The 13931-nt window shown below is 50.6% G+C and overlaps 1 protein-coding gene across 2 annotated transcripts in view; it reads right to left on the reverse strand.

The window, feature by feature from the left end:
• Positions 1–367: 367 nt before the first annotated feature.
• MAP3K14 (mitogen-activated protein kinase kinase kinase 14) overlaps positions 368–13931 on the reverse strand; it is a 28458-nt gene continuing 14894 nt past the window's right edge. For both annotated transcript variants that reach the window (XM_044999553.1, XM_044999554.1), the window contains exons 7-16: positions 11490–11619; positions 10592–10723; positions 10072–10176; positions 9726–9889; positions 9140–9290; positions 5941–6282; positions 4553–4659; positions 4055–4199; positions 3431–3531; positions 368–2592 (exon numbers count right to left, since the gene is read on the reverse strand). In XM_044999553.1, the coding sequence (XP_044855488.1) occupies positions 2428–2592; positions 3431–3531; positions 4055–4199; positions 4553–4659; positions 5941–6282; positions 9140–9290; positions 9726–9889; positions 10072–10176; positions 10592–10723; positions 11490–11619 (1542 nt within the window). In that variant the 3' untranslated portion in view covers positions 368–2427. The remainder of the gene's footprint in view (positions 2593–3430; positions 3532–4054; positions 4200–4552; positions 4660–5940; positions 6283–9139; positions 9291–9725; positions 9890–10071; positions 10177–10591; positions 10724–11489; positions 11620–13931) is intronic.

Consider the following 13931-nt stretch of genomic DNA (forward strand, 5'->3'; position numbering starts at 1 on the left):
CTCCAGTACTCCACCAGAGCAAGAGGCGTGGGTGGAGTCGACAGGAGAGCATCAGCCGTCGACTTACCACAGTGAAGACACCACGGTAAGTAGATTAAGTACATCGACTTCAGCCACGTTATTCACGTAGCTGAAGTTGCTTAACTTAGATCAATCCCCCCCTCAAGTGTAGGCCAGGGCTAAGTGACAGAACAGTAGGCATGAGTAAGGGTACGGCTGAGTCACAGATATTTTTAGTAAAAGCCATGGACAGGTCATAGGCAGTAAACAAAAATTCAGGCCCGTGACCTGTCCATGACTTTTACTATCTACCCCTGACTACAACGGGGGTGAGTGGAGGGAAGCACAGCTCGGCTCGGCTCAGGAGGGCTCCCTACCCAGCTCCTGGCTCCATGTGCTGCCTCCGCTCCACCCCAAGCCCTGGGTTCTACAGCTCCCATTGGCCTGCAGGTGGAGGCAGCATGTGGAGATAGAAGCGGACGGAGGGGAGTTGCTGTTGCCTTTCCAGGGAGCACCCCCCACACCCGAACTCCTGCTGCTGGGGGACAGGGGGGCCTGAGACTGCCCCAGCAGCAGCCAGTGTGCCTGGTCCAGGGGCTACCCAAGCTGCTCAGGTGGCCCCCAGGCCAGGCGCACCAGCCATTGTAGAAGTCACAGAATCAGTCACTTTCGTGACAAACACAGAGCCTTAGGCATAAGCAACCTTTGGGGTGACAGGCAATACTGCAGCTCCCTAGTTTACGTCGGGGCTGCGTTCTTAAAAAGGGCGACAGAAGTGTAATGGAATGCAAGTCTCCCCTCTCTGTGGGAATGCCCTGTGTTATTTGCTAGCCAGTTACTGCTAGATGCCCAAGCTGGCTGCTTTCAGCTACAACAGATATATACTCTCTCTAGTTTAAGTATTTTGGGATGAAACAAGTATAGAAATATCACTACACTGAGCACCAGTGTAGTGATACGAAAGTTCCACTCATCTTGGAATTCACATTTTCAAGAGCTTTGATTTTCTGATTCAGGATTTTTGATCATGTAACAGCCAGAAACGTTAATCATGCAAGAGACCACTGGAGATTAGAGGCTTAATGTGCTTGCAGCTTCTAATAAAGGCGCAGGAGAACTGTACTTTAGCCCAGCATTACTTGCAAGTTTCACTATAATTTGCAACATGGTCTGTAGACAAAGCACTGGCTGAGTCAGGAACGTCTAGTCCCTGCTCTGCCATACATTCAGAGTGTGGTTTTGGCCAAGTCACTGCTTTGCTCTTGCCTCAGATTTCTGATCTGTAAAATGGGGATAATGACAGACTTACTTACTTCCTTACAGTACAGGGGGGAGGGATAGCTCAGTGGTTTGAGCATTGGCCTGCTAAACCCAGGGTTGTGAGTTCAATCCTTGAGGGGGCCATTTGGGGATTGATCCTGCTTTGAGCAGGGGGTTGGACTAGATGATCTCCTGAGGTCCCTTCCAACCCTAATAATCTATGATCTAATCTATGATACTTAGCCATGGCTCTAACAGAGGACTTATGCAGTACCTGTCATTCACTGATGTTGACGTGCTCCATAGGGGTTAAATCTAGCTGCTATTCCTCCCACCCGTATTCTATCCAGCGTATGGACAAACTGACTCTCAAAAAGGTTAGTCAAGGCACAGCACATCAGTGGCAAAGCTGGGAACAGAACCCAGGAGCTCAACTCTCAAGCCTCCAGACCATGTATTCCCTTCCTTGATACATATTGTTTACAATAATGAAAGTGGGATAATGCAAGGTCTCTGTGGAGCAGAACTACAGAGGAGATGTTGCAATCAGAGGTGAATGGAAAGCAGCCCTACTCCTTTCCTGATTAGAAGCTGCAACCTCAAAAAACAGAGTGCTGCTGGGAAGGGAAACCGGAAACACAAGGATTTGATCACAACCCTTAAACCCAGCCAGTTACAGCTTCTATTTTCCTCCACTGCTCTAATCTTAAGGCAGTGATGCTATTCAAAACTTAGAGACAGAACTTCCCCCCCCACCAAGAAAGGAGCTTGCCACCTCCTCACCCACCATACTACTACACTCACGATCCCTAGCTTCCTTCCTCTAGCGAGTGCAACATCGACTGACTTCATGGCGGAGTTGTGAGCAATTGGTGTGTCCAGCACTCTCCTGGAAAGTGCTGATGCACAGTAGCACCGCCCTGTTCCTCTGCTGCATTCAATCGCAGCATGTCCACAGCCCTCGCTCTAGACAGCGCCTGCCTAGAGACTGAATCCAGACCAAGCAGCCAGGCGTTGATGCACTAAAGCAGGGAGTAGCTGAACCCTGAATCCTAGTTCTGTAGGAAACAGCAATAGCTACATTTGACGCTTATCAGGCAAAGCTGGTTGTGGGCTTCTGTAATTCCATGCTTCAACATGAGGAAGTGACCTCCACGACCAAGAGCCTCATGGTCTATTCTCCAGCTGACCATGCTTGACTCTCCAGGTCCAACCGGAACTGCAGTCAGGAGCAAGGGTGCACTGCAGCTCTATACCAGCGTCAGGAACCTCCATGTCATAGCGAACAGGTTGACCTTCCTTTGTAACAAGGCTGAACGCAGAGGCTGGTATCTGTGAACCAGAGCAAACAAAGCTGAGTGGCACTTGGCAATCCAAGTCTCACTCAGTGCAGGAGAGCAAGGCTCTAGCTGGCTAACAGCGTTCTGATTAACGGAAAGTGCAAGGAGAAAGGGGTTCATGCTTGGCAGGGATCATGTCCTAATTCTCCCCCGGTGATAGACCATTTCAGAAGCCCAATATAGTTGGTATTTATCTTGCAGCTGGATTTCCACACACAGTTTAGTGCCTACTGCTAGCTAGTGATTAACTGGGGTGGCTGGGTTAGTTTTGACTCCTATGGCCTTTTCTCTTTAGCTGGACCTCTTTGCTTTGTGATCCTTAAGGGAACGGCTTATCCCAAACGGGTACACCTCCAACGGTACAAATCCTTTACACTTCTACAGCCCCTTTATGCTGAGAAGGTCACAGCGTTTTAAGATCAACAGCCTCACAATCCTGTGATATTGGTACCTGCCTTCCCTCACACCTTGCAGTCTCCAGCTGAGGCAGCCCAGTATTTACCCTGGAAGTTGACAACACTCCCTCAGGGCCATTATAAACCTATGTGCAGCCATTGTCTCTAGCTGACATTCACTACGTGCCTCTTCCATGCGAGCAGGATTCTAATTTCCCTAGAAATCCAGTAACGTTTCCAGTCAGAGAGAAAGAGCCCAGAAGTCAGAACAACTCAACCCTCTCTCAGCACTGTCTGTCTAAGAGCACTACACCTAAGTCAAGAGGGTGTGTAAGTGGCCTAGCTCATTAACCCCCAAGCCACCACTAGCTGCCCTCCAGCATGCGATGGCCCAGCAGCCCCCGTCTGAACCACAGCCTTCTGCCCGCTCCTCACCTGGCTGCTTATCCCAGTAGCAACCTCTCCCACCTTGGTCCTGTGGAACTCTCGGATATGAAGATTTTCTCCACTTAGCAACTGGATCTGGATTTTCACTCCTGAAACAGAGAGTCATTTACTTCTACTGCAGGCTTGGAACACGAGACTAACTCCACCAATGTACGAGTTGTTCTAAAGGAGATCAGTCAGCGTCCAATGCCCTGGTAGGAGCCTGAGGTACGGGTTTTTCCCACTAAGTGTCTCATGCGCCCAGTCCAAGAGCCCAGAGGCACTGAAAACGCGTCCGAGGCACAGACCCGCACCCCTTGAAGCCAGGCATTCAGCAGTTTTTCCTCTGGCTGCCTCGCTCATCAAGGGCCGGGGCACCCCATGAACTCACCAGGAGCTGTGGGCACAGCCTCTCTGACACTCGTGTGCTTTTTACCAGATGAAATGTCACAGGCTTAGCAAGACCCTCTCCCACCTCCCGGGGATGGTTCCTTTGTTCCAACGGGGAGAGAAAACTTGGAAAAAACTGCTACTCATGCACAGTGGCTACTGAATCACCCCCTCCCCATCTAGATATGGAGTAGCTGTGTCCAGCCCATTTACATCGAGATTTGGAGACCCAAATAGACTCACCATTGAAATAGCTGGGGGTGTCTGTGTGCCGACTGCGATACAGCAGGTTGTTCCAGCTGAAGCTCTGTCCATCGGTCTGGCTGTTCCAGGAGTGAACCCCAGAGCTCATGGTGTCCCTCAGGCTCTGAGAGGCCTTCAGAGAGTTCTGAAAAAGTAACCGCACACACAGCTCACTTCCCTGATGCTGCATATATAAGGGCCATGCAATTTGCCAGTACAGCACCGTAGGATTGTTACTATTAAACCATAGTGCGAGCATGCTGAAGAACATTTCACCAGCACCCACCTTCCTGTGTCCAAAGAAGGGAGAATCCCCTCCACAGAACAGGCCCTAGGCCACCCACAGATTGACCCAGAGGTAACAGTAAAGGCAGCACATCTGCCAGGGGCCGTACAGCTATGTCTCCACTGCTGGAGACACTGTACCTCCTGTTTTACATCAGGAGGCAGATGCCTCTCATAGATCCCAGCAGTGGTGCTGTGTGGTTGTTTATTCACCTTCTCACTGGCATCAGACATGAGCGGGCTGTCAATGCTGAGACATGAGAGCATTTGCTCCTGCTCCTCCAGAGAGTACGGCTGCGACAGACTGTTCAAAAACAACTCTAAAAGCAAAAGGGAGAGGAAATGGAGAGAGATTTGCAATTGTTCTGATCCCACGCCTCCCCGACCCCTCTCCCTTTTGCTGTAATTAATAAATAGTACCCTTCCTTCAGGGTTTAAAGTAAAGAAACACAAGCTCTTTACAAATATCACATTACATTACCCTCAACTTCCCTGGGAGGTAGGTACTATTGTGCCCACTGTAAAGGGGGTGGAAACTTAGGCACAGAGCAGGGAAATGACTTACACATCACTTGCCAAGCCAAGAGCCAGGAATGGCACCCAGCAGTCCAGCTCAGTACTCTGATCACAAGACACCCACCCCGGATCCTCCTGCTTTGTGTCTAGAGAACTCGTAGCCAAGCTGGAATTCAAGACAGGTCCTAGTCCCTGTAATCCCTTGCCCTGAAGTATCCAGCGCTCATAAGGCTGCAGGAATACTGGGCTAATGATCTGAGCACAGGGCCCCACAAATGCTAATCCCCACTTTGTGGTATCAAGCAAATATCAAACAGAATTTCCTTATCTACTAGAGAGGAGCATTATGCATTAATAGTGCCCTACTGCATCTGACAGGAACTTGCCAAGATTGTGTTATATTTAAGGACTTCAGATTATTCAAATACTATTCCTGCAGCTTTCCAGCTCATTCATTAAGTGAAAGAAGATGCCTGTCTACATCAGGAGAGAGCATATTAGTGTTATTCTGGGCAATGGAAAGGACAAACTTGACAAGTGCTCCTGCTGAACTTTCCGAGACACTGGAAATCAAGCTACTTGGCCGCTGGACACAGGAGATGCACTTCCCACATTTACTTCTCCAGGAAGTTCACCAGTTTACCAGACAGATCTTGGCTGCACTAGTCAGTTTTTCCCACAGTTCCCATCAATTATGCTTCATCCAACATAAGAATGGGGTTTGATGCAGCCAGAAGGTCTCCACAAGTTAGAGCCCACACTCTATCTGGGGCATGTGCAAATTTTCAGTAGAGGTTAGGCTCTGCAACTGAACGGGGCTGAGAAGCGGCAAGGCCCTTCAGGAGGCCAGGGAACCTAGAAGCATCAGTCTCAGAATCCCACAACACCAGTTCTGATGCACATTAGTGACTGAGAACCACTCATCTTGATAATTTTGGAGGTGTAACAAATGGAGTTTTCCCTGTTCTTGGAAAAGGGCCATTTCTGGGCACCAAAGAGAGCGACTCTAACGAAAGCCAGAAAACAGGAGCAGCAGCATCACACCCCAAGCTCTGTTAACAGTAGAGAGCCAGTCTCCAGGTTACCTATTTCCAGCTGCTGAAGCTCCTGTTCCGAGATAGTTGTTGCCCGTTCCGTGGAGCTGCTGCTCTTGGTGGGGACAGGAGCCAGGGAGGAGAGGGAAAGTGGCTCACAGACCCTAGGTAACTCCTTGCACAGATTCCAAGGAGTTACCCCAGTCTTCTCGGTCAGCTCCAGAGATGGTGGCTGCAGGCTTTGGGATAGGCAAGGAGCTGACCCAGGGCTAGCCAGAGTCTCAGAAATCAGGCTGACTGTTGGGGACAGGGAGGTGTGCGGATTGTTTTTTTCATCCAAAGATAAGCATCTAGGTTCTCTGTATTCTCTCCAGGGGTTCTTCACATCTCCCACTACAAAACAAAGGCACATACAGGACTGTTCTAGAGAAATGCAGCATGCTTCTCAAGCGGGCAGCACTGTATCTTGCTGTGGAATACCCAAGGGCTTCAAAAGATGAAGCCTGTAACTTTCCTGTAAATCAGTTCCTGGCAGATTACAAACTCTCCAGGGGATCGATGAGAGTCTCAAAGAAGGAACATTAGCATATGGACAGGTTTTATTTAGGGATGTGACAAACACTATTTTCAGATTTGCTATATACCAAACACCAGCTGTTTGCCGTTGGATAGTGGCAGACACATGGGGCTCTCGGTTTGTCTACCACAGCCTTGGCTCGTGCTAACATTAGCCTCACAGAGAGCCCAACATCTGCTTCCAACAATGAAGAGGGATGCAAGAGCGCATGACGGTGCTCAAAATAGTGCTATCATGACTCCTTTCTTGGTGATTTATACAAACAGGGTAATCTAGAGGCCCCCGTCCAACCCCATGGGACGTAAGTGTTTTGCGCATACACGAGGAGCAGCAAGGCAGCATCAACAGGAGTCATTCTGTACATTACTTGCATGTGGGAAGGCTTTGCATCGCAAGCAGCATGTTCCAGGAGTGGCTGGTTTCTTACCCGTTGTACTTAGTAATGAACGAGCATCATAGGCGGCAGGTTTGTATAATTTTTGGTAGTGCCCAAAATGGTGGTGCCCCCCTGCTCCTGCCCTGTAAGCCGATATAAAATGAAGCTACAACGCATTGGCACCACAAGATTACAAGGGTCAATTAAAAGTGGAAAGTCAGAAGCAGCACTTGCCTGCTTCAATATACGGTATTATATTTTGTAGCACCTGTTGTGACAAAGTGGGAATGTTCTTAATGTTTTCTCTGAATATTGTGTGGGTGCGTCAGTTTCCCCTGCAAGGTGCCAACTGAAGGTGTTGGGGACAAAGATCAGGTGGCCTCCTTGTCCAGAAGAGACACAAAGGCCAGAGGAGGGAGTGTCAGTTTTGAGCTGGCTGGGGAAATAGGGAGAGGCCAAGAACTTGGGTCTGGGCTCCCCACCCCCGAAGATGGACCTGACTGAGGGGTCCTGTTTTCTGTACCTGCAAGCTCTGTTTTAGACTGTGTTCCTGTCGTCTAATAATCCTTCTGTTTTACTGGCTGGCTGAGAGTCACGTCTGACTGCAGAGTTGGGGTGCAGGGACCTCTGGTTGCCCCAGGATCTGCCTGGGCAGACTCGCTGCGGAAAGCGCACGGTGTGGAAGGGCTGAATGCTCCGAGGTCAGACCCAGGAAGGTGTAAGCTTCTTGCCCTGGAGACAGTCTGCTCAGAAAGAGGAGGCTCCCCCAGAGTCCTGACTGGCTTTGTATGGAGTAGTTCCAAAGAATCTCAGCATCCCCTTCCACACCATGCGCTTCCCGGAAGTCCGCACAGGCACTGACACTCCCTCCTCTGGCCTGTGTCTCTTTTCCAGGCATTAGGAGGCCACCTGATCTCTTGGAGAACAAACATCTTCGGTTGGCACCTTGCAGGAGAGCAGCCCAAGCCATCAGTTGCCTGAGTCAGGGTTTCGGTCATTCTCTGTGCAGATGGCATCACACCCCCTTATCCCACCATCTAGATCCTTGAGAAATGCATAGGGGAAACTGAGGCACCCAGACAGTATTCAGAGAAAACATTAACATTCGTAACACCTGTATACGACTAGTTATATACTTTAAAGGGTGTAAAATAATCAAGTATTATACTAAACACAATGATACTCCAAACTGACCACCAAATTTAAGTTGCATGTTTTTCCCCTCAGGTGAGGGCTCTGGGGTGGGGCTGGGGATGAGGGGTTCACAGTGCAGGAGGGTGCTCAGGGTTGGGGTGCTGGGGGCTGCCCCAGGGCTAGGGCCAGAGAGGACTCCCCCCCCACCCCCACCACTGGCAGCAGCAAGCTCCAGGGGAGGAACCCCTCCTTTTCCCCCGCCCGGCAGCACACTCACTCTGCACCACGGTCACTGCACATGCTCCTAGAACCTCTCAGGTCCAGAAAGCCCACTCACCTCCCCTATGGTGGGTACCGAGGGGGGAGGTTGCCATCACATGTGGCCTCCCCTGCTGCTGCCCCTCACCCTAGCCTCACTGGGGATGGGGCTGCCCCTTGCCCAGCGTGGGGCAGGAGTGGGGGCTGTAGGGTGGTGGCTGGGGGGGGAGGGGAGGGTGTCTCAAAACTCACCTAAGCCCCAGCTGCTCAGGTCTAGGAAGCCCCCATCTCCCCTGTGGTGGGTGGGTGGGTGCTGGGGGGGTGGGACTACCATCACAGGTGGCTTCCTTCCTCCCCTGCTGCAGCCTGCTGCTCCTCACCCTAGCCTCACTGGGGATGGGGTTGCCCCTTGCCCAGCGTGGGGCAGGAGTGGGGGCTGCGGGGGGGAGGGGTGGATCACAGGGTCAAACCTCACCAAAGCCCCAGCAGCTGCTCAGGTGAGTGAGGTCCACCCCAGATGTCCATCTCCTGGCCGGAAGTCCCCCGGCGTCTCCTCCAGGTGGGTGCTAGGGGACGGGAGAGGGGGCTCCCAAGCACATGCATGCCTCCTCCCCCCCTGAGGTGCTCTAACAGTCTGCCCCGCTGCTGTTTATAGCCTTAGGCAGAAGTGGTGGCAGGATGCCGGCAGCACAAGCAAGGGAGGGACAGGGGCTGGTTTTTTTCAGGCAGGGAAACTCTGAGGCGGGGGGCAGGGCCCGCTCCAGGCAGGGCCGGAGGAGAAACCCAGCTCCAAATATTGGTGGAGCACAGCCCCCAGCCTTGAATATTCCTGGTGCTCGGGCACCACGAGCCCATATAACCTGCCGCCCCTGACGAGCATGACCTTAGAAGCAGGACGTTCTTACCCTCCTGCAGAGCTATGTCAGCCTTAGTCTTCAACTCAGCCGCAGAAGCTCTTTTAAGTGGCTCCTTCTCTAGCCCTGCTTTAATGATCTCGACAGTGGAACGGTTACAGGAAGGTGGGATTTCCCTCAACGGAGGCGGCTCTTTGACTATCTGTATCACACAAAGCAGCAAGGGAAAGAGGTTAAACTGAATGAACGTGCATTCCAGTCTGCTTCCAAACGAGACAAGTTCTCCCCTAAGCTGGCCACATCCACCACTTATCTGTGTCTCTTGATGCCATGGCTTAAAAAGCACGGAATCAGGATCAGAGGCCTGGTAACAATTCATTCGACAAATAGTTACGAACGTGCAGCTCAATGATGAGCACAGGAAAAACAGGAAGAAGCTAGTTGGCCCTATTTTGTTCCTGCACACAAGTAACATAAGCAAGCGGTTCCTAAATTAAGACCACCACCACCACCACCTTCTAGTCCCCTATTCGCACCTTTCAGGCTTTATCCCTGTAGCTCACTCCAGCTTGCTAGATATAAATCAGAGTTTGTTCGTCACTCTGGATTTCTGGCACAGCATACGTTGGTCACTCACCTTTAAGCAAAGAGGGTGGTTGTAATACCGGGTCCAAGGATGACACCCATTGAGCATGTGCAGCATCATGCAGCAGCTGCTCCAGACATCCACCTTTGAGTCACAGCGTTTTCCCATTACTACCTCTGGAGCCATGTGAGTCTCTGTGCCAGGCATGTAGCACCCTAGGGACACAAGTCAAACTCAGAGATTGCCATCAGACCTGCTGTGTGCACTAAGAAGTCATCAAAATGTGATCCAGGAGCCAAACGCAGCCCACAGGTGCCCAAAACTTTCACACAGAGCTACGGCTTACAAAGCAACTTGGCTCCCCAAGGGACAATAGAGAACCATGGCAGAACCTTACCTGTCACCAAGCACTTCCCCAAGCCATCGGGATGAAGGCGAGCAGAGTGGCCGAAGTCGCAGAGGAGAGCCCGGCTTCCATCACTGGATAAGAGCACGTTGTCCGCTGCCAGTGAAAAGGCGTAAAATCAATTTCCTAGTCATTGAGGTCAGCCCTGTGCAAAAGCAGCTGAAGCCAAAGCCAGGAGCCAAAGTCCTTGTTGAGCCCAAAGCTAGGACTCTTCCCATGCTCACAAAAGTAAGCAGATACCAGCAGCTAGAGCAAGGCATAATGCCATGCACCGCCTGCAGAGTCCCCTCTACTCCAGGGCTGGGCCTCCCCAAGCAGTCATGCCAGACGGAGGGGTAGAGAGGAATTAGTTGAGCTTACCATACTCACCACTTCTAACTGAATGTGCAGCGCCTGAAAGGCTAGTGCACTAACCCACTGAGCCACCCAGCAGCCATCTGGAATTAGGAGGAGCCTGTTGTCAGATGTTAAGAGGAAGAGGAGTAATAGGGGGCTTTACACGGAACCCTACCTTTGACATCTCCATGCAGAATGTGGTGAGCATGAAGATACTCCAGACCCTCTAATGCTTGACCCAGGTAACGGAGGGCTCGATCCTCTGGCAAGTAGCCACTTTGTTTAATCAGCTGGCCTAGTGAGCCACCTATGAGAGAATTCAGAGTGCACACATTTCAGTCTTGTATCTGTCCAGTATTCCTCAGAAGCTTCAACACTCCTCCCTTTCTGCTAGGGCCAGAGAAAGCCGTAAGATCAGAGGGGTGACATTTGTCTCCCACAAATAGGAAAGTTCCTGTTATTTATTCCCAGAGTTCTTGCTGTCCAAGGTAACCTAAATTTTTCAAGTTCCTTACTTTGGTCTCACATAACTCAGTGGCCTCACAGCAACCAATCATCAATCTGACAGGACCAACCCCATCCAGTCCCCTCTGGTCATCAACTGAGCCCTGAAGAGGCTGTGCTTTCTGTGGCCCCTGGTTGAGAAGAGGAGCCGTGTGCAAGGGAAGTATAAGGTTCAACACATACTCCCTGCTCCATACCAGTGTATTGCATGAGATCAGAGAGATTCACTTCACAGCTTTGGTCTCAGTAGCAAACACTGTAGCATCAAAGCAGACAGGTGCTTGCTTTAGTTATAGGCTTGGAGGAATTCTATTGGCTTTCTAGTTTTAGAACTATAAATCCAGAAGTGAGAGGATCACTCAAAATAGATGTTCATTTCTATGACCTGCCACCACCGCCAACCCCCCTCCCCCAAGAAATCAACTCCAGAGAAAATCCAGAATGCCAAAGGGATAAAAACATCTAAAATGGTGGCTGGGGGGGGGGGGGGGGGAGAAGAGAAGAGGGACAATGAGGACATCAATGCCCACTTCGTTTGACGGTTACAAGGGTGCTTCCATCTTCCTTACCCTCCATTAGCTCCATGAAGATAGTAACCCAAGGACCTTCCTTCACGGCTCCATACAAAGGGACAACTTTGGGACTTGTTACTCCAGCACATGTCGTCAACTCTTCTGCACGAAAGTGTTCGACTTGCACCTGGAGAACCGCAGAAGAAAAACTGGAGAGTCAAGATGTTGGATTCCAACAGCTCCGCTAGGTCTGTACCAACACCCTCCCCTCTTCCCGCCACACATGGGACAGCACCACTCAAAATTCTGGCCAAATGCACTCTCTCTGTGCACTAGAACGGATTACCACCTTTCTGTTCCACAGCCAGGGCCAACTGGACTTTAGCGACAGAGTACAACAGACAGTACTAGGTATTTTGAGGCAGACACTTTTGAACAAGAAAAATGCACTACAAGAATCCCTAGCACTCAAAGCTACACAGCATTTTAAAAATGGCCAGAAAACACAGCTCAGGCTTCAGTGCCCTCTCCCCAGAATGCCTCCTCTCCAGATTATGGCAGAGAATAACATTTCGGAAGGAAGATAAAAATCAGCTCTAGTTGTGTCTTGTTTAAAAGGGAAACTGGTAACTTCACACACCCTTCAGTCTGAACGTTTATCTAGTCCATCACATTGCTCAAACTAGAGGAAAATTTCCTGTCAATCTACTTGTCAGTTTGCTCTGTACATTTGATAGCACACACTGTAGTCAGTATCCCTGTTTGTGCTGGTCTTTCATACAACAGGCAGAAAACATTTTTATAAATGCCAGGAAAATGTGATTGTAAGTCACAAAGGAGAGGAAAAACCAGGGAGGTGTAGCACCTAGAATAACTTGTAAGTAATTTTTTGAAACAGACTTGATTTCAAGTTCTCTTTCTATGCCCATGTACAGTAATCTGCTCTATTTATCACCATCTCTTTAGGCAGCAGCTATGCTACACAAGAAAAACTAAGTAGAAAGTTGATTCACATCAGTAGGCCAAACAAAACAAAACTAGACACTGCTGAAGACAAGAAGGAAGCCATGACTCATTTGGAGACTGGTGGGAAAAGGATGCATCATGTTTCATTGTTGTCAGTGATCCCAGCCATAGCTAGTTTGGTTCAATCTCAAGAATTTAAAAGCCAGCTGCCAAATCAAGTTTGGTAAGACATGGGTAGGTACCTCAAGTCCCTTAAAAACAGAGGTGGCGTTAATTTCAGGCAAGCCAGGCATTGCACCTCATTTCCACACAGGGCCAGCTCCAGCTTTTTTGCCACCCAAGTGTGGGGCGGGGGGGAAAGCCGCAATCAGCAGCAGCCCTACCGCGCCGCTTCATTCTTTGGCAGCAATTCAGCGGCAGGTCCTTCGTTCCAAGAGGGACTGAGGGACCCGCCACCGAAGACCCAGACATGCCACCCCTTTCCATTGGCCGCCCCAAGCACCTGCTTCCTTTGATGGTGCCTGGAGCCAGCCCTGTTTCCACATTAGTGACTTTAAAGCATCATAACTTGGATCTTCATATTTCTTAATTGCTGTTTAAAATCCAGCTTTTTTTGCCTATGAAGAAATGCGTTCGTCAGAAATCTATTCCTTCATCTACACAGCTACCTTCTGAAGCTTATGGGTAACATTTTCAAACACTTAAATCCCATTTTCAAAAGTGACCAGCATTTTTGAAAATTTTACCCTGTAGCAACTAGGACAGGGGAGGGCAAACTTTTTGGACCAAGGGCCACATCTGGGTGGGGAAATAGTGTGCAGGGCCAGGGCAGGGGATTGGGGTGCGGTGTGCAGGAAGGGGCTCAGAGCAAGGGATTGGAGCAGAGGAGGGGTGGGGTGTACAAAGGGGCTCAGGGCAGGGGGTTGGGGTGCAGCAGGAAGCTCAGGGCAAGGGGTTGGGGGGTGGAGTACAGGAGGGGTTCTGGCTCCGGCCCCGCTTACCTCAAGTGGCTCCAGGGTGGCAGCAGCACGCACTGGGGCCAGGGCAGGGTCCCTGCATGCCTGCCCTGTCCCCAGCCCCACACCACTCCAGGAAGCGCTGTGGCCCCTGGGGGACGGGGGCGCAGAGGGCTCTGCATGTGCTACCCTTGCTATGCCTCCAGGTACCTCCCCCGAAAGCTCCCATTGGCCACGGTTCCATTCCCGGCCAATGGGAACTGTGGGGGCGGTGCCTGGAGGCAAGGGCAATGCATGGAGCCCTCTGCCCCCCGCAGGGACATGGTGCTGGCAGTGGTGCGGGCCAGGTGCAAAGCCCTGAGGGGCCAGATCTGGCCCGTGGGTCATAGTTTGCCCACCCCTGAACTAGGACAATAATCCTGTAGCAAAATTATCTGAGTGCATGCGTTTGCCAGGTAGATAATTAACTCAAATGAAGCGATTTTGTATGTTATGACATTGGCATAACTTGCTCATGTAATGGCCATAAGTCATTGTGTGTGTATTTTTTAAGATGTACTAGGTATCACTTCAATAC

This window comes from Mauremys mutica, chromosome 25 (assembly GCF_020497125.1).
Source record: "Mauremys mutica isolate MM-2020 ecotype Southern chromosome 25, ASM2049712v1, whole genome shotgun sequence".
NCBI classification, from domain to species: domain Eukaryota; kingdom Metazoa; phylum Chordata; order Testudines; family Geoemydidae; genus Mauremys; species Mauremys mutica.